General features: G+C 44.4%; 1 protein-coding gene across 2 annotated transcripts in view; it reads left to right on the top strand.

Annotated features, from left to right (window-relative positions):
* Nucleotides 1–20,629, top strand: part of DNER (delta/notch like EGF repeat containing) — a 312,134-nt gene that overhangs the window by 164,504 nt on the left and 127,001 nt on the right. For both annotated transcript variants that reach the window (XM_045078829.1, XM_045078830.1), the window contains exon 5: nucleotides 6,485–6,630. In XM_045078829.1, coding sequence (XP_044934764.1) covers nucleotides 6,485–6,630 — 146 coding nt within the window. The remainder of the gene's footprint in view (nucleotides 1–6,484; nucleotides 6,631–20,629) is intronic.

Here is a 20,629-nt window from a genome sequence, read left to right as displayed (position 1 = left end):
CCAGCTTCTTAAGCTTTGCACTCATCTCCATCCTCCCTTCTTAAAAAAAAAGTTGGTGCACATACGCCATTTCATCCCTGCTTTTGTGGAACCAGGTGTGGGATTGGGGGTGTTTGACTTCCCAATGATTATGTGAATGCAGAAACCCTGGGTCTCCAGCTGGAGCAGGAATCCACAATATTTCAAGCTTTTCATGCCTATCTTCTGCCAGCCATGGGACTTCCTGGACTGTGAACAGTTTTTATAGGTTATAGGTTTATGCCAAATGACTTGCCAAGTCTTAATAGGAAAAGTCGGCAGTCTGTTTCCAACACCTACTGCTCAAGTATTCATGGCCAGAATTTTGTTTTGCATGTATGCTTTCCTTTAACAGGAAAGAAAATGGTCTTTAGTCAAACCATTGAAGTGAGAAATGCAAATCTCATTTGCCGTTAATCCCAATGAGGTATTAACTACAAAGTCCATTTAAAGACTCTTTAGTGTTAATATTAAAGAAGACACGTGATAAAATAAACAGTTAATGGCCTGGAGCCAGCCATCTTGTATGCTCTGAATGACGCTTGACCACTCCACCCCGGAGATAATGACCAGACCCCCTTTCAGTTGCTCTCAACTTCTCATTGGCACCAGGGGAGGTGAGTTTGGGAAAGTCACTGGTTTGAAAGGGCTGTGATGATGGCAAAACACTTTATTACCTTGTTAATGAGCACAGTGAGGGGTTGTAGGCAGGGCAAAGCATTTGTATGTTCTTGTGTAGAGTTAGGGGGGAAGGAATGGGGAGAGGGGGAAGGAAACCCACTTTTTGTCACCATAACTAGTTACTTGAGGGTGTTAACAGATCTCTGGATGATCTTCGGAGAACATTTTCCTTCATTATGGTTTTAGAATGCATTAGGGAAATCATCTGGTTGTATAGCCAGTAGAGGGGACTCTCCAAGGTAAGCGGTATCTTTTCCCTCTCTCCTACCCTTCCCTCCCTCCCTCTTCTCTTTCTTTCCCAACATCTGAATATTGAGTGGAACTATGTGGCATCCTTGAAATTTTTTTTTTGGTCAGCTACTACAGTTCCCCCCCCTCAATGCTGAAGTGTTCTTCTCGTAGTTCTAGATGTCCTTCATGCTGCAGAAATCTTGTCTTTTCTTATCAACCCCACCATGGAAAAATCATGTAGCTATTTGTTTTAGTTTATTATCCTAGCACAATTCTGTTGTGGTCTGATGTCAGTACATAGCTAAGTTTATATCGTGAATGCTGGCCTGTCAATCTGGATTCTGGGCCCTGTTCTCTCTCTCTCTGATCACGAGGTGCCCTTCCCTGTCCCAGTAGTGCAACACCATCTGTATTCAGATGAGGCCATTTAAATATTCAGATCCTCTGATCTGGCTCTTTCTGCCTCTCTGTCCTCATCAAGGTGCTGGCTATTGACGCCCTGATGTCCTCATCTGTGTGACACATTGACCTCTTCCTCCATGTGACACATGACCTTCTCCTCCATGTGACATACTGATCTCATCCATGTGACACACTGACCTCCTCCTTCATGTGACATATCACCTCCTCATCCATGGGACACATGTCCCCCTCATCCATGTGACTTGGTGACCTCCTCCTCCATGTGACACATGACCTCCTCCTTCATGTGACATATGACCTCCTCAGCTCTCTTGGCTGGCTCTTCCTCAGCCTTTGGAGCTCACCCTAAAAGCAGCCTCTTACTTAGAGCTAGATAAGCATCTGCTGGATGTGGAACAGAAGGGCTCAGCTTCCCTCCAGCCCCATGCTGCTGTCTATCCTACCCACCCCACCGCGCGCGTTTACTCACTGAAGCGCACGATCTGTCCACGTAAAGTGACTCAGTATTTTTGCCTCATAGTCAGAATCATAGACTTGGACCGTACGCAATGATGATTTAAATATATGTTTATTCATGAACATTTTCAAAGAACTCCAGTCTTCTATTTGTTGTGGTTGGGATGAAGAATATATTTTCTCAGGAGAGGGAGAGGGTGAGAAAATGTGACTTAAGTGGGAGAGCCCCTGAAGCTTTGGATGGAGAGCCTTTGTCTTCCTTCTCCATTTCTGCTTTCTTTGTGTTCCTGTGTGAGGGTCTCCTTTCCTGGGGTCTCACACACTTTCTGTCTTATGCCTTGTTATTCCTCTTCAGTCTTCCTGCCTCCTTCCCCCCTCCTTACTTACTTTCTGAAATCTCATCCTTCTTTCTAAATCTCAGCTAGCTCTTTCCCTTGCTTATTGTTAATGTAAACCAGGCTTCCGCTCGAGTGCCACCATGGCCTGCTGTGTAGGAGCAGTTCTGTAGTTTTGGTTTTTTTTTTTTTTTTTTTGGGAAGGACCATAGAAGATGCTGGTGTTGCCAAGAGCCCATTCTGAGAAAGCTCTAGCAACAGAACAGGAGTGTCCTCCTCATTCAGACTTCATCGGTTTTGTCTCCAGTTGATTAGTTGGCCTATGGATCTTAGAATTCCGAATATGAGGACAAGCGTTTCCATCTTGGTCTGTATCAAGAATTATATTAGGTATATTGGCTTCATGTTATTAAGGAAGAGAAAAAATAGTGACCATTTGCTCTGCATTTCTTTCAAGTGTGCTAGAAGTGCCCATCGGTTTGAGTGTTGTGTCAAAGAAACCACACTGGCTGTTCAACAACTTTCAAATGATCACTTATAAAGCCCCCAAAGAACTTAAAAAATAAGTTCTATTTCATTTCAGATTCTTCCTGCTGCCTCTTTGTAAAGGGTGCAGTTCTTGCTCTTGGCATGTGGGATTTCCTGAGGGCTGCTTTGCTCTAACCCAGCTGCAGTTTGATGAAGCTTAAATTGGACAGTATTACTTTTCATTATGAGCAGCTCCAAGCATTTTCCCTGAGACGGGATCAAAGGGAGGTGCCAGCAACTTACTGAAATTACAGTCTTACCTGGAAGGAGCCGCCAGACAACATGCTCATCTCATGAGCAGTATACTGCTGAAAATAACATGCATATCCTTTTGACTTACATTGGGGGATTCAGTGACATAATTAGGAATTACATAGTAGTATGCGACACACTGTTGCAAAGAGTGATTTCTTTAATGGTTTCCTGAAGCATTTGAGGGCCAAAATGCTCACAGCCTTACGGAGCAAACAAAGCTAATATAGAAACCTTTATCAGAATTGTCTCCAAGAATTTTGGAGACTTAGGATGAGCCAGAGAGTATAAAGATTGTCTAAATAACACAGAAGCACCTAGACTTTCAAAAATAGATGTGTAAAAGGTGCTTTCAGAGGCTCAAATGCGTGCCTCTAATTCCACATGATATAATATTATTTATGTTCCTTAGATTGGTTTTTCTACCAGGCCAGTGGTTCTTAACTGGAAGCGATGTTTGAATTACTCAGGGAATCCTTTAAAAAACGTGCCTGCCAGAGGACCATCCTGGATCATTGATTCTAAGGCACTTGTGTTGCAGCCTGGCAGTATGTACTTGGAAAAAGCCCCTGCAAAATTATGAAGCTTCTGGTTTCAAAACTGGTTAAGGATCACTGCTCTTGACTCAAAGTTTGGTGTGGTAGAAACAAAGACTGCGCCATCTTTGTAACCTGGAGATCTAAGTGAGTGCCTGGTTTGTGGACGTGAGCTCAGTAAATGTTCTTGAGGAAATGGAAGCAAACAATCTAGCAAACCATACCATGTATATTTTTAACTACGCATTCATTTGGATTACTACTGGCTAAGTAAATTCAATAGTTGAGTAGAATTTTTAAAATAACCTTCAGAGGGAGGCCTCTTCTACAGAATCATAGAGCATTTTTAAAAAAAGATTTTATTTATTTATTTGACAGAGAGAGATCACAAGTAGGCAGAGAGAGAGGAAGGGAAGCAGGCTCCCTGCTGAGCAGAGAGCCTGATTTGGGGCTCGATCCTGGGATCACAACCTGAGCCGAAGGCAGAGGCTTTAACCCACTGGGCCACCCAGGTGCCCCTATATAGCAATTTAAAAAAAAAGATTTTGTCTATTTATTTGACAGAGAGAGAGAGAGAGAGAGAAAGTGAGCAAGGGAGCAATAGCAAGGGGAGGAGCAGAGGGAGAGGGAGAAGCAGACTCCCCACTTAGCAGAGAGCCTGACATGGGCCCCCATCCCAGGACCCTGGGGTCATGACCTGAGCCACAGGCAGACGCTTAACCGACTGAGCCACCCAGGTGCTCTTACATAGCATTTTGTGATTTAAATGTTTAGTAAGTAGGCACGTGATATAGTTTTTAACAACAATTTAATATGAAACCAGAGAACAAAGCAAAATCACAGAAGACACTTCTATAAATTCTGATATTTTTCCTCCATTATTTTATGTGTAAAAAGGTCTTTTATGATAAGACCTCTGGTAGCGTCCCACCATTGTACTAGGCTCCATTTTCCTATAATTTACTCGTAAGTATAACTTTATACTTTAAAGTATAACTTTACTCATAAGTTGATAAAAAAACTATTATTAGTAAACAGGAATTTATGTATTTGAGTGATTGCTCTTTTTTTTTAAAGTTGACAATGTTGGATGACAGGACATTTTAGAAAGTTTTCCCAGGTCATATACATACCCGTCTCTTGCCTTCCTACCAACCATTTCTCTAAGACTTTGTCCCTTGCCATTAAGGAAGCTTCAGTAAAGGTGGGTAGATAAGAAAGCATCTGAGACAGAGAAAAACCAGGGACCTGTACACGGGAGTGTGTACTCGGGCACAGGTGGACATGGCAGAGCTTGGAGGGGGTGGACTGTTGAGGAAAAACTCAGGAATAAGGTGAGATCAGAGCTATAATGTTGGGAGAGGAAGGGGTATTCCAGGCAACTGTTTACAGAGCTGGGGTGAGCCAGACATGAGCAAAGGCAGCTGGGAGATGGCTTAAGGCGGCGTCCACAGAGTGCGGAGCCATGACAGAGGAAGTACTTCCCTCTGTAGAGGGAAGTGCCTTTGCCGGAACCATGCTTTCCTTCTGTCCCAAAGCCAGCGAATGATCAAGTTTTCAGTAGGACATCTTAGCAAGAAAACCACTAGTTCCCTATGGGTGTGAAATACCACTGTTTGTGAGACCTGTGGAACCTGTCTTTACCGAGGCACCAAGAGACGTTTGTCTCCTGGTTACAAACAGAAGCTGAGAGGTGTCTCTCCTTTGCTGTGACTTGCTTTAATATCCATCATAACCTTAAAACTTGTGGGTTGAATTAAATCTTACATTGCTGTTTTGAGTCTGTCATCTGCCGGTTAAAAACAACCCCAATGTTAATGGAGTACTTGACATGTTGCAGATTCCTGATCTCTGGGCGCTCCTCGGGCCAGAGGAGGAGGGTGACCATTTTGTCCCATTATTTGAGACAGTCTCACTTTATGCCTGTGTCCACTTGCAATCATGAAAGCTCTCCCATTTTGATTGGAAAAGAATCCTAGTTTGGAGGATAAATTCTATGGTCACCCTATTTTGCGGTTATTTTCTTTCCCCAATGCAAGAGAAAATTGGGGCTCAGAGAGTCATGGATGTCTAGAATCACTGTCACCACCTTGTCTTAAGCACCTTTTATGGGCAAAGCAGGAGTCTGTCTCCTGGATAATGGAAATGTTAATGGTAGGTTGTTCATTTAGAAATGAAAACTTAGACATAAATAAATGAATATTCTTGTTAGAAAAAAAGAGACACTCTCCTAGGGAAAGCATCATATTATTGATGCAAGATACTTGCAGTATTATTTCTTCATTCCTGTTGGAGGCTATGTTTTTTCTACATTTATTGTTACCTCCTATGTACAAGTAGCTGCACCAGTTGCAAGATCATTTGGGGATTAATATGACACATCAGGGATGGTTCGATCAATCTTCAACTGTGATTGGCCCTGTTTTATTAGATGGGTAAATCACATAACTTAATTGATACCGTGTAGTCAGGCTGATGACAAATGATGCTAGGTATCCATAAGCCCATCATTGAATGTGTTCCTGTCCTGCTTATCCACCTGTCAGGACACTGAGAGCCACTCGGGCAGGCTGGCACGGGGGGTGGTCTTGGGAGATATTTAGTGCTTGTAACCATCCAAAGTAGCCAGGATGAGGAAGAGTCAGGAGGTGTGGGCAGGTGGCCTCTGGGAGAAGATGGGCTCAAAACTAGTAAATTCTAAGACGCTAATGGGAGGTTGGAATTAAGAGACAAAATGGCCCCTGGAAGAGATGGGCAGGAGCACAACAGCAGCATCTAATGCCATGACTGAGCGCCTGGTCTCTCCTTGGGCCTTAGGTATTTCTCATGTTGCTTGATCTTTCTTGAAAGGCCAGAGGTCTGAATGGCCACTAGTCACACACTTTATTTCTTGGCCTAGCATTACATTTTGTTTTGTTTGTCTGACTTGAATGCTGCGGAAAATAAACTCATCGTCTTGTGGAACGAATGTTGGTAAAGTTTTACTTTACATTTTCTTTTGTCCACCACCCCCCCCGTCCTTAGGTTTTGTGAATGATTCTGTGACTAAATCTATTGTGGCTTTGCGCTTAACTCTGGTGGTGAAGGCCAGCACCTGTGTATCAGGGGAGAGCCATGCAAATGACCTGGAGTGTTCTGGAAAAGGAAAATGTACCACGAAGCCATCCGAGGTAAGGGGACACCTGCTAGCTTTTAAAAGTTATATTTACGTAAATATGTGTCTATACCTGTATATTGATACCTATCTATATCTATCTATCAAGAATGAAAGGGGAGGGAACTAGTGAATTTGCTGAAAAATCCCTACAAATTTCTGGTTTCAGTTATACATTAGTGAGCAGCCTATGGATATCCAGTCTCTGTGTAACGTATAAAGTCATGATAACATGTCGGGGGCAGTGCTAGATTTTGCTTTGGGTGAAGTAGAGATGTTTTGAGAAGAACAGTCCTGCTGTCTGGTGGAAGAATCCAGAACAATAGCAGAAGCATTTACTTTCTGGTTGTTACGTCACCCACTCCTCAGACTTAGCATTTCTCTAGCACTGATAACAGAGTTACAGAAGCAAGAGAAAAGAATAAGAAGGAACAGAGAAGAGGCAGGGTCAGGAAGGCTCATGTTATTTTTGACCTCTGCGGACCAGCGTCCTCAATGCTATGGTGGGCCAGAGTCCTGTGCCCCTTCTTCTTTATGGCTCAGGTCATACAGGCCATGGGGCAGGGGCAAAAGGACAAGTTCCTCCTCCTTGTTCTCTGCTGAGTGACAGGGGTCTGAGAGGCAGATCAGCATGGGACTGTGGTCATTGAGACCCACGTCCCCGGTACAGGGCTCTGTTAAAACAGCTTCTGCAGGTGTACTTGGGTTCTGCCCAGCATCCCAGGAAAGGGAGACTCACCCCTTAGGAGGGAGCCTGTTCCATTAGGGCACATCTGTTCCTCTTGCCACTTGCCTCCATGAACCTCTCCCTGTTCCACACATTTGTCCACTGGAGTTCATGCAAAGTGAAGTGGGTCCCCCAGGTCCCAAAAGAGCGTAGTTTGTTTTAGGCCAATATTTTAAAAAATATATATTTTTTAATTTGAGAGAGAGTGAACAGGAGCCAGAGGAGACACAGGGGGAGAGGCAGAGGGAGAGGGACAAGCAGACTCCCTGCTCAGCAGAGAGCCTGACATGGGGCTCGATCCCAGGACCCCAAGATCATGACCTGAGCCAAAGGCATATTCTCAACTGACTGAACCACCCAGGTGCCCCAGTTTTAGATCAGTTTTACAGGTGGTGCCGGTGAACTTTCTTTGGAGAAACTTCCTTAGGGTAATGTCGACGCATTTGGTAATAGTGGTATGAACTTGGTGCAGTGAGGGGAGGCGGGGGGTGACGGACAGAGAGGTGTTGGGAGATACTTTCAGGTGTTGCTTAGGTCATTTTGGAAGACCCATGGTCTTGATGTGTTAGGTGTACTATTTGTGGAGGCATAAATATACCATTTTCCAGTGAGATATTCTCTGCAGGGGGCAGAATGCCCTAAGGGAGTTACAGAACAATAATTTCTGCTAAATCTTTGAAAAGGAACACGAATGTAAACCAAAGCCAGAATGAAACCCCCCGGGCAGGGGATGGGGCCTGACATGGAGCCAGGAGACAGAGCCGGGGATTTCTTGTATAAAGCCAAGCCTGCGCCCTGAATCCCGTTGTCTTCCATCTTGCCCAGCAACTTGGGCCGTTTTCTCTCTTTCCTGAGGGGAAGCTTCATTTATCAGTTCATGGGTAGAAAAAAAGAAGTAAAGGATCTTAAGTGTTCTGCTGTGACAGTCGAGGCAGAGGAGGTTATAGAAGCTGAGAGAAGATGAGGAAGCAGTGGGGGAGCTCATCTGATAAGGACCTTCCAGACGAGAGGAAGCGGATAAGCCTGAGGAACGCTAACGGCCCCCGCTGGAAGAGCGTCAAACCTTCCAAGTGTGAAGAGGAGACACATCGGTGTTCCCCAGATTCATCCTTATTATTCCAAGTGAACAGTCCTCGGGCCTCACTAGCCCTGAGAAAGACAAGAGTGGTGGACAAGAAATGGCTGAGATGGGGAAGGGAGGGCTGTTCTCGGAATCTGGGACTGACCCAGTGGTTGTTTCCTTGTGGGCTTTCTCTTACGGTGGGTGAATCATCTGGGGAGACTTCTTACCCATACAGAAGTCACCATGACTTGTTTTGTTTGTATTTGTTTTTGTTTTTTGAGACGGAGAGAGAGGGGGAAACAGTGCATGCATGTATGGCGGGCAGTGGCAGAGGGAGAGGAAAAGAGAAAATCTTAAGCAGGCTCTAGGCTCAGCGCAAAGCCCAGTGTGGGGCTCGATCTCACAACACTGAGATCAGGACCTGAGCCGAAACCGAGAGTCAGACACTCAACCGACAGAGCGACCTAGGCGCCCCACTATGTTTTCTTAGAACATGCATGTTGCTGGTTTACCCTCCTCCTCCGCATGGGTGTCATCTGTGTGACCCCTCTCCCCTAGAGGCTTTGCCTGCTGGTGTAGAATTAATTCACTGAAAAGGCAGCTGAAGCATTTAGTGCCTGGCAGGTAACTTCGCAAATCTTGCCAAAGTGCTTTGTTTTTTGTGCAGAAAGGTCTCAAGAGCCTTCCTGAAGAATCCATGCTAATTTTAGCAGGTCACTTAAAAGGAGGTACAGCTTCATTATGGGTGCTGGCTCTTTTGAAGAGCTCTGAGTGCCCCCCCTCCCTCCTCTGCCCCCCCATCCCACACCAGGTGTGAAACCTCTGTTGTTGTTGCTTCTCTCAAAGCCTGCATTTACCTTCAGTGAACTGCAGGAAATTGTGGCCAGTCATCTTACCCAAGCCACAATAATTACCCCCAGTGATGCTAAGCGAATGGTTAGGCTGCAATTACCATGTCCCAGTACAGACTTGCCACATTGTTATCTTGGAGAGAACCATCTGGAAACCAGTCCTCCCATTCACAAAAACATGGCAGGAGTTGTACTACCTGTGGCATGATTAGGAAGGGAAATTGGGCTGTCCCAGCACTTTTTGTAATGGTTGTCAGTGGCTGTCCGGTGACTTGTAAACAGTTCAGTAGCCATAAAAGACTGTCGCTCTCAGGTTTCCTTCTTTGTACTGTTTCCTCAACTTAGAAGTGACATAGTGCAGTCTTTCTGCCAAGGCAAGAAGCCAGGCCGTAGTTCAAAACAAAAAGAGCTCTACTTGGTGGTTTAATGCGATTGTTTCTAATTACTTTTATATCTTTTTATTAGATCATCCGTCAAAATAAGAGCAAGTCTGTGATTCTCATACTACTCTCATTGGGTCATGGAGGTATTTCCTTGCAGATGGACTTTGGCTAGAGGTGATTTTACAATTCCAAGCTGACAGGTGGTTTGCCATAAAGCTCTACCTTGGTGCTCTTAGAGAGCACGCTGTCCTCAGAAAGTCTCTCTCTCTCTCCTTTTTTTTTTTTTTAAGATTTCTTTATTTATTTTAGAGAAAAATAGAGAGAGCACGCACATGTGCAAGCAGGGGGAGAGGAAGAAGGAGGTGGAGAAAGAGACAGAGAGAGAGAGTGAAGCAGATTCCCCACTGAGCATGGAGTCTGATGTGGGCTCGATCCATGACCCTGAGATCTTGACCTGAGCTGAAATCAAGAGTGGGATGCTAAACTGACTGAGCCATCCAGGCACCCCTGGGAAAGTCTTTTTGTATATTTACTGTAACACGGGAAGGAGCTCTGTTTTTTGAAAACTGCTTTTATTAACGAGGGTTGATTCTGATCTTTTCTTCTCCTTTCCCCCCAAAAAATTTTTTAAAAATTAAATAAATAAAATAAAAAATAAAAAGTTGACTGTAGTCACTACTTCTCTTTGAATTTTGTCACCAAATTTGGCTGCTGTTTATTTGATGACTCCCTCATTATCCTAATGGTAAGTTTCAGGGCGCTTTGCTGGTGTGGACCTTAAGCCTTCTTAAGATCCACTTAGGATTCATGGACCCTGTCTTTCAAGAACAGGAGTTATGTATTAGGATTCTCCAGAGAAACAGAACCAAAGCATAACCTATCCTATCCTATATATTTTTGAATTAAGATTTAGTTTAAGGGATTGACTTACTATAATTCCATCATTGTGGAGTCTTGGTGTCGTCAACATCTGAGTGGGAGGCCAGTGAGCAGGAGACTCAGGAAAGAGCTTCAGCTCTCGTGCAAAAGGGTCTGCTGCTGATGTTGGGGAATGACGTCTGCAGGCCATCTGCTGCAGAGTTCTCTCTTGCTCAGGGGAGGTCAGCCTCTCATGCTATTTAAGCTGTCAACTGTTTGGGTGAGGCCCACCCTCGCTACAGGAGTAAGCTTCTTTCCTCAAAGTCCATGGATTTAAATGTAAATCTCATCCAAAAACACCCTCACAGAAGCATCCAGAATATTGTTTGACCAAATAGCTAGGCACCATGATTCAGCCGAATTGACACATTAAATTTATCATCATGAGATTCTATTTTTTCTCAGATTCACCGTTGCCTCCTTTCTGCCGATTTGTGTTCCTTGCCCACAAAGTTAAAGGAATAGTTTTAAAATTTTAGTTTGCCTAAGATTTGCTTGAGGCCCTGACAAAAAGGGTCATATTCCAAGACCCTCACTCAGATTATGACATCCTTCATTGGCAGCCAGGTGATTTGGCGGAAGTAGATTGTAGACTATCATTCTGTAAGTGGAGTCTCAGGACCAGAGCTTACCATCTCCCTACTTTTGCTGCTTCTCTAAAGCAATATACAACATCTTTTTATTCAAGGACTTCATTGTTCATAATTTTAAGGTCATGTGGAATTAATAAAGAGAAATGCTGATAGGTGATATAATGTTTCCATACCTACTCAGCGTTCTCCTGTGTGTTAGGCCAGGTCTGTATTGATAAGGATCGGGCCTCCATCCTTAGAAGGTTCCTCAGGATTCTCTCTAGCTCTTGTCTTTGGAATCTATTATCCTGAGGCTGTTTGAGTTGGATACAGGTGCTACCTACTCAGACTTTGTTTTGAGAGAGAGGTAAGCTGGCTTTGTGTCTGAGAGCCATTCCCAAGCCCCTTTGGAGCCTGTGTCTTAATCTTAATTCTGTCTCTAGATGTGGGCCTGGCCATGGGAGAAGTAGGAACATGTCAGGTTCCTGAAAGTTCCCAACCTTCTGTTACCTCCCTCCCTACTCCTGGGAGTTGAAGGCTCAAGCTCTAGTAAGTCCTAGTATTTTCACAGCCGAGTTCTTCTGGTTAGGGTTGGTTTATTGGGAATAAGTCACTGACCTTAACTGGTCGCTTTGTCCCTGGTTTGATAACACCCTCTGTTCTTGTTCTAGAGCCCCTGTGGCCTGGGTAGGGGACACTACCCTTCCAGGAGCCAGTCTGCCTTATATCAACACCCTCCTTATTTTTTTTTCCTATTTCCAAAGATGTGCCTCTTTATTAGGGCTCCCAGCAAGTTCCCATTTCTGAAGTTTGCTTGTTTCCAATCTCATTCGCAGGGCAAAGGGATGAGTCTGCCCTGATCTGTGTGTGTGAACATCCTTTCCAGCTTGAACCGTGGCTCCCCTCACTAGCCAAGTGTCCCCCTGCTTCCTCCCTCAACTCCCTGTGGTTTTGCTCATGCTGTTCCCACCATCTGGAATGCTTAGCTACTACACCACCCTACTCCAGCCCTGTGCCTCCTGCCCGCCCACCTTCCTAACTTTATTCCAGGGTCAGCCCCAAACCTTCTTCCTTCGGAAAGCTGTCCATACCTCCTGCTACAAGCTCCCTCTCTCAAGCCTGGCAACATTTTAGTTTTCTAATGAGACGCCTGACCTTTGATTTCTGCTTATATTTCTTTATGTGTGTTACTATTTGCATGCACTGGCCTGCAGAGTTATTACCCGTCCTGTGCCTGGTCCCACGCCAGGCACTGGCGAGGACACACTTGGTCAGCTAAGACGCAGGGTGCTGGATGAATCGTGGATTCAAGCATGGGGTGATGTGTGCCATGGGAGGGATCTGCAGATGCCTTTTGGAGGCTCAGAGAAATACCTTACTCAGAGATGGGATCATAGAGAGCTTCCCAGTGGAGTCTCAGATGGTGAGCTCCGTGCTTTAGAGCCTGTTCCTTCCATCTGTATCATTGTAACAGCTCAGCAGGGGGCTTTCGGCATGGTGGTGGTGTGGGGGGGGGTGCTCCAAAACTGCCTATGAGTCGAATGAACAAAATAAATAAAAGAACAAGAATAGGGCAGAAAATCAAATCTCTGAGTTTCGAGTTAGATATTATAATTTGAATTATATATTTGGTTACGGGAGCATGGGAAGGACATGGTGAATTTGGTTTCATAAACTAATGAGTTGGAAACTAGTCTCTGATCTAAAGCCTTCCCACAGATGGTGTGACCCAGAACGTTGTAGTAACCCCACGGGAACATTTCAAGCCATGTTGCCAAGCCTTTTCTTCTCATTTCAAAAAGAAATCGGTTAGAATAATTTGAACCAGTGGCCCCTTTGATGCCATCCTCCTGTGGGTTGGAAACTGTCAGCAAACTCCTCTTCGGGTTAGGAAGAGCACTGTGCCAGGGGGCAGAAGAAGATGTCATATTCTTTGGCTCATCACGTCTCTGAGAGCTCGTTTTCCCACCACCGTCAGTGTAAGTGTAAAGGCCCTAATGAGGCTTTGCAAAAAGCCTGTGACCTGGCAGGTTTTTGAGAAAGAAATGAGGAGGGACATTGAGTAGACAAGGAAGCCCATCAAAGAATCAGAGGAAGGGCATTTGCTGTATGCTTCTCGGCATCAAAACAGCCGCTGGCAAGCAAGCCGTGGAGCTGCTTGCTGCTAGTTCTGTTCAGTGCGTGGCAGGGTCAGGTCCCCACAGGCTGCCAGCACTGTGGGGGGCGCTCCCCCGTAAGTAGGGAACAAACCACAGCAGGGGAGGGTCAGAGTGAAACAGTGGATGGAACCTACTGGACAAAACAGTGGTTAGTGGCGTTAGTGGCATTAAGGAGAAAAGAGACACTTTGTTCTAAGAAATTGTTCTAAGGGAGGGAGGGCTTTTTCTTGACTGAATAAATAGCTTCAGAACAGTGCTCATTAGACATTTTTGAGCTGGAGAATAGATGCTTAGGACTTAATGCCAAAATGAACAGGCCTGAGATACATTTATTTGCTTTAATAAGGGATGGGCGATCTGTCCTACAGATTTTCCTTGCAGAAACTGCCTTGTGGATCTCTGAGATGAAAGTACTTTTATGGATAATAAAAATAGAATCATAATTATTAGAAACATATTAAGCACAGAGATCATAATTTGAGTGCATCCCAGTTGTGTTTTCAGTGATCAAGGATAAGCCTGTCTAGAATTTCACTGACTCTTGTCTGAATTATAATTCTTGGCACTAATATAATTAAAAAGCCATTGCTGGGGCAGCTGGGTGGCTCAGTCAGTTAAGCATCTGACTTCGGCTCAGATCATAATTTCAGGGCTGTGGAATCCAGGCCTGAGTGGGGTTCCCTGCTTCCTGCTCAGCTGGGGAGTCTGCTTCTCCCTCTCTCTGCTCTTCCCATGCTTGTGCTCTCTCTCTCAAATGAATGAATACAATCTTTAAAAAAATAAAAATTTAAAAATTTAAAAAGCCATTGCTGCCTCTCATGTTGTAAAACAGGATGATCATATCATTGCCTACACAAAAACAGGACAGCATATTTGAATCTATTTTAAATTATTTAGAGAAATAATTGTAAATTTATGTCCCAAAGGAAAGATGTCTTACCATGGTTCTGTTTGGTGTCAGCATTTTCCAGAAGGTTGAACTGTATCTCCTCCTGCTAGTGGACAGTTACAGAAGCCTTTTTGTTGGCATCCCAAATATATTGGGGTGAGGATTATATCCCTTGTGACATTTCCAGGGTCAAAGAATTGAAAGTAGAGGTGACTTTTTTTTTTAAGATTTTATTTATTTATTTGAGAGAGAGCGAAAACACAAGAGCAGGAGAGGAGGAACAGAGGGAGAGGGAAGGGCAGACTCCCCACTGAGCAAGGACCCTGGGGTCATGACCTGAGCCAAAGGCAGACGCTTAACCGACTGAGCCACCTAGGCATCCCTGAAAGGTAATTTTATTTTTTTAAAAAATTTTATCTATTTATTTGATAGACAAAGATCACAAGTAGGCAGAGAGGGAGGCAGAGAGGTAGGGGGAAGCAGGCTCCCCGCTGAGCAGAGAGGCCGATGTGGGGACTCAATCCCAGGACCCTGAGATCATGACCTGAGCTGAAGGCAGAGGCTTAACCCAGTGAGCCACCCAGGTGCCTCCAATCCCTGAAAGGTAATTTGAAAGGACTCCCTACCTATTTTGTTTTAAACACCAGGAAATAGAGGTCTAAGAGAGCTTTAAGCTATTTGTCCACAGCCCAAGAACTAGATTGTGGTAAAGGCAAGACAAGAATGGAGGGAGATTTCTGCCCCTCTGTTGGGGGGCTCCTTCCGTGGGGCAGCACTGCTTCTAGTAGAACATTCACGGTGACAGTGAGCCTTACTGCTTGTGTAGTATCTTTGCGTAAGTGTTCACTGTTCACTGTAAGGAAAACCAGGCACTGTCAGGTCAAAAACTTTTCAAATGATTTGACCTTATGACTTTTGGGGCCAGCCCTTCTTCAGGCTTAACATACTCATAAATTCTGGGAGGATCTTGTTAAAATGTGGATCTGGACCCTGTGGGTCTGGGGGTGGCCCTGAGATGAGACACTGGGGATACTGCGCCATGCCATGGAGGCCAGACCCCAACAGCAGTCAGAGAGACCTAGAAGATTCGACAATTTCCACTTGGGGTTTGGGGTATACATTACATGTGGCGGTGGTGGGGGGAACTAAGCTCTCTGGGACTCTCTTCTTGTAGAGAAGACTTTGAGAAAATCAGAGTACAAGGGAGCCAAGGAAGGCAAGGAAAGAGAAAATCCCTTTTGTGGTGACTAACATAACACAATAATAAAAAAAATCCCTATAGGTGTGCCCTGCAACTCTTTACACATAGCCTAGCCACTGTTCTTTATTTTATTTTATTTTTGGTAAAGATTTTATTTATTGATTTGTCAGAGAGAAAGAGAGAGCACAAGCAGGGCGAGTGGCAGGCAGAGAGCCCGATGCAGGACTCAATCCCAGGACTCCGGGAGCATGACCTGAGCCCAAGGCAGGTACCTATCAACAGAGCCACCCAGGCGTCCCTGTTCTTTGTTTTAGTCAGTCTACCTGCCCCCCCGCTTTTATTGAGATACACTTGACGTATAACATTGCATTAGTTTTAAGAGTACAAGGTAAAGGTTTGATAGAGGTGTATGTTGTGAGATGATCACCCTCCTAAGTTTAGTTACCATTCATCACGTCACTTAGTTACAATTTTTTTTTTCTGGTGGTGAGAATTTTTAAGATCTACATTCTTAGTCGCTTTTGAATACACGATACTGTATTAACTATAGGCATCACGCGGTATCTTAGATCCATAGGAATGATAAACTTCTGCTTGTACAATAATAAAAAGAAGGTTCTGGCTAGATTTTTATGCCCACAAGAAGAAAATCCTCACTCTGGAGTTTGGTGGGCATGCTTTCCTCTCCCTTTGATTGTTTTCTGCCCATGGTTTTCCGTTCTGCATGGCTGCTCCAAAGACAGCGTTGGTATAAATGCACTCATCTTCTGCCCTGAAGTCTGAGGAGATTAGGGCTTTGGTTTGATGCTGAGGTTTGCCCCGTTCCTTCTGTGACTTCCTCTTAGGTTTTAAGAATCAGTTCTGGGTTGGCGGCTTACCCGTCTGAGTTGTGGGAGTATTAGATGGGTTCGGAATGAAGGCCCGATGTTAGGGGGCAGGACAGTACAATGTCCCCAAACCAAACTGACATGCCAGTGGACCCTGGGTGTGTGACTGATGTCTTCGTGGCAGGCAAGAGCTGGGAGGGTGGTGTTCATGGTATTAGTGGAGATCTCCTGGTTCCTTCTGTCCAAAAATAGCTCCCTGCTGGCTTTCCTGGTGCTTTCTCTTCAGCAGTTGGCCCCATTTTCTGCCTGCCAAAGAGTTACAGACTCACTGGAGGATTTGTCCCCTGGATGGGGTGTTTGTGGCTTTATTTACAGAACAGCGTGGCTTTACCTCACCCAGTGGTTTTTGACTTTTTGGTCTCGGGGCTCCCTTATAGTCATAGAGAATGCTGAGGACCCTAAAGAGCTTTTGTTTATTGGGTTATATCCTCTTGGTATTTATCACCTTAAATTTAAACTGAGGAACTTAATATTAGTAAATCAGTCATTGCATGGTAACATAAATTAACACTTTTAAAATAAAAAGTTACTGTATTTTTCTTTTTTTTGAAGATTTTTTTTTGTATTTGTGGGAAAGAGGGAGGGAGCAAGCGAGTGAGCACAAGTGGGGGGAGGGAGGGGCAGAAGGAGAGGGAGAAGCAGACTCCCCGCTGAGCAGGGAGCCCCACACAGAGCTAGATCCCAGGACCCCAGCAATGTGACCTGAGCTGAAAGCAGAGGGTTAACTGACTGAGCCACCCAGGCACTCCAAAAAGTAACTACATTTTTCTTTTCTTTTTTTTTTTTTCTGTAACTACATTTTTCAAAGCAGAAAGAATTTAGTGGGAAGAGAAGCACTGTTTTCATTTTACCAAATCTCCTTAATATCTGGCTTAAAGGAAGATGGCTGGATTTTCACACTTGCTTTTACATGCAATCTGTTGCAATGTGTTGTTTTGGTTGAAGTGTATGAAGAAAATTTAGCTTCAACAGATACTTAGTTGGAAAACAGAGGAGTGCTTTAATAGCCATTTCAGATAATTTTGGATATTTTTCTTGTAAATACTTTTACGTTTGATAAATGGCAAATTTTTAAAGGTTAATTGAATGCAAGAATCTGACACCCTATCAATGAACTCTTGTTCTGTTAGATTTCCCTTGATATGTCTTACATTTTGGATCTTCTACCCATGAATGGTTTTTATAACTTCCCACGTTGGCCATTTGGAAAATACTGGAGTAATACAGAGCTCCCCAAAGCTGACACATTTCATTATACGTTAACAAAAAATCACATTGGTGGTTAATTTCACCACTAGTCTCACCAGGAAAGTCTTGAAGTCTTGTGAATAGGTCAAGTACATAATGGAAGATAGAAGTTTTCCAAAATTTGAATTTTTCCTGAGAAGTTCAAATTTTATCTCTGATAACAAAAACTATTGGTTGTTTTACTTGACATGATAGGGTGACTTCATTCATTTGAGAGAAAATACCTGCTGAATAGCCAAGTCTGAACAACTGTAGTTTGTCAGTCATTGTTTTAAGGAAAAAAGGTGTTCCATGAAAAGTGAGCTAGTGCACGACTCAAACAACTGTGCCCTGTGTTTCCTTGAGGTCAGCCCCTGACCTTGGGGGTGCATTGGAAGTGCTTTATGCATAGCTCTGCTTTGTCACAGAAAACGTCAAAAAGATGTGTGCTCAAGGGTTTTGAGATTTCATAAAATTTTAATTTTTTACATCTTCATCAAGGACATTCTAAGTGAAATGGGCATTTCCCCCCACCCCCTGCAAATGCTTGATGACAGTGAAGAGGCTTTGATTGCTGCCTCGAAGTCTGTGCTTTGATTTGTGTGAAGGCAAGAACAGTTTTTCTCACCTTTGTCTTGCATCTTGAGTACGAATTCCAACAGAGTGTAAAAGACACATCACATTTTAATATTATTGAAAGATAGTTTTGGCCTCGTGGACACCCTGAAAGGGTCTCAGACCCCTCCTCCCAGAGCACGGGGAAGCCTCGTCCTGGTCCAGACTTGGCCTTGGACCTTTCTCTCTGGACTCTCTTTACTTTCTGTACCTTTAACCTATTTTTCTGACCCCCTCCAGGTTAGTTTTGAAAGGTCAGCTTTTCTGTTCCTGACCTTGAAAACCACTTTGCAACTTTTGTCTTTTCTTTGGGGTTATTCTCTGAATAGCTTCTTTGTAACAGCTCTAGGTCACTATGCCCGAAGTCCAATTTGACGAGTCCTAGTTTTTGTCTGTCTCTTGACCCTCAGTGACCCCCAGGTTCTCAGATCATTTCTACCCACACTCACGCCAACCTTCAGATCAACTGCCCACTGCCCGCAGGGGTCTCCAAGGCAGACTCCCTTTCCTTGCCCCTTTGTCCATTCTTCCTTCCTTGCCAGGCTCTGCAAAGAGCTAGATTAAAAACAAACAGAGCATTTCCTAAATTCCTTTTAAAAAGATAAAATGAAAGCAGGCCAGTGACAATCATAGAAATCTGAAGTGCTTAAAACCAACCTTTCTGTGAAACATCATTGTAAGCTCTTTAGGTAATAAACAATTACAAGAACATGGAGCAGAAATCATGGCTTTTCAGAAAATCAGACGGCTTTCCTGGGAGAAGAGGCAAGATTTTACTCTAGGATCTTGCTGTAGGGAAGATAGTGGTGGTGTGTGTGTGCGGGGTAGGGCAGGGGGCGGGGGCTGTTACAGGCAGCAAGGAAGAGCTTGGATAAGCAGTATGCCTTGCCTTTTTGGCAAACTTGGCATGGAAGGGAGGGAGAGAGCGGGTCGGTGCTCCAAGTGGGGAAACAAGTCAAAGGGAGGAGTTTTTGAAAACTTCTAGAGCTTAGGATGTATCACGCTGATGCGTTAACAAGGCCAGTGCTAGGAAGCTGGCAGATGAGGCAGGGCGGTAGGTGGGGCGTAATTAATGTACGAAGATCCTGGAGGAGTCAGAATCAGGAGAGATCCAAGAGGGCTTCAGAGCAGGGGAGGAAATCTTCCTTCTCTGAGGCAAGTGATGTCAGGCACAGGGGGTGATGGGACTTTTAAAGCAATTTTTAAAAAAATTGAGATGAAATTCACAAGATACAGAAGTAACCATTGCAAGGTCAACAATTCAGGGGTGTTTAGTCCACTTACAGTCATGTGGAATTGGCACTTGCGAAAGGTGGAATGATGTGGTCGCCAATGTCCAGGGGCTTTAAGATGGAGCCAGGAGACCATTAAGGAGGTGGGCCATGTGTGCTTTCTCACCAGTGGAGGCAGGAGCTTTCAAGCTGGGCCACACTGTGAAACTTCCAGGGACCCAGTCCGAACACTTGCACCCTCCCACAGTAAGAGATTTTGCTCAGTGGTTGCCTTAGAGACCACTTACACTCTGTTTAGATGAGTTTTCTGCCAACATCAATCAAAATTTTTTTATAAACAACACAGATGGGCATTCCCTTTTGTCTTTAAAAACCCTTGACTTTTGGGGTGCCTGGGTGGCTTAGTGGGTTAAAGCCTCTGCCTTCGGCTCAGGTCATGATCTCAGGATCCTGGGATCGAGCCCCGCATCAGGCTCTCTGCTCAGCAGGGAGCCTGCTTCCCTCTCTCTCTCTGCTGCTTCTCTGCCTACTTGTGATTCGTCTGTCTCTCTCAAATAAATAAATAAATAAAATATTTAAACAACAACAAACGCTTGATTTTTATTCCCATGGAGTGGGGAGAGGGCTGTACAGTTTGGATCACTACCAAAAACCTGTACTGCCCAAACTGCAATTCTGAGACGCCCCCCCCCCAATAAATGCTTTTGTTCTATTTTAGCTCTGCCTCTTTTCTCAGTTGGCACACATTTATCTAGTTTCAGGACATTTCATTCCTCCTGAAGGAGATTGTCCTGGTGCGGCCGTCACTCCCTGCTCCTGCCCCCAGCCCCTGGTGACAACTGGTCTGCATTCTATCTCTAGAGATTTACCTCCTCTTGATATTTCATACAAATGCAGTCCTACAGTCTGTGACCTTTGGGGGTAGGCTTCTTTCTCTCCACACAGCATCTTCCAGGTCAGCTGTGTTGTTCCCAGGGTCCATAATTCCTTCCTTTCATGGTTGGATAATATTCCATCATATGGCCATGCCCCAGTTTGTTGACATGTTTACTGTTGAGGGACATTCAGTTTGTTCTCCATTTTTGGCTGTTGTGCTATTGCAGCCAAGAACACACAATCATGAGTATTTGAGTCTCTTTTTTCAGTTCTTCTGAGTGTATACCTAAGGAATGGAGTCTCTGGGTCATATGGGAATTCTGTCCGGGACAGAATCGGGCCTGGGATACCTGGTCAGTCTGAGGGTGGTCTTTGCCAGCCTGGTCTATTTCTAGGGAATGTAGAGTAAAGAGGT

Source organism: Mustela putorius, unplaced genomic scaffold (genome assembly GCF_011764305.1).
Source record: "Mustela putorius furo isolate JIRA1106 unplaced genomic scaffold, ASM1176430v1.1 tig00000275_pilon_pilon_pilon, whole genome shotgun sequence".
In the NCBI taxonomy this organism is placed as follows: Eukaryota; Metazoa; Chordata; class Mammalia; order Carnivora; family Mustelidae; genus Mustela; species Mustela putorius.
This window is presented reverse-complemented; position numbering and strand designations above follow the sequence as displayed.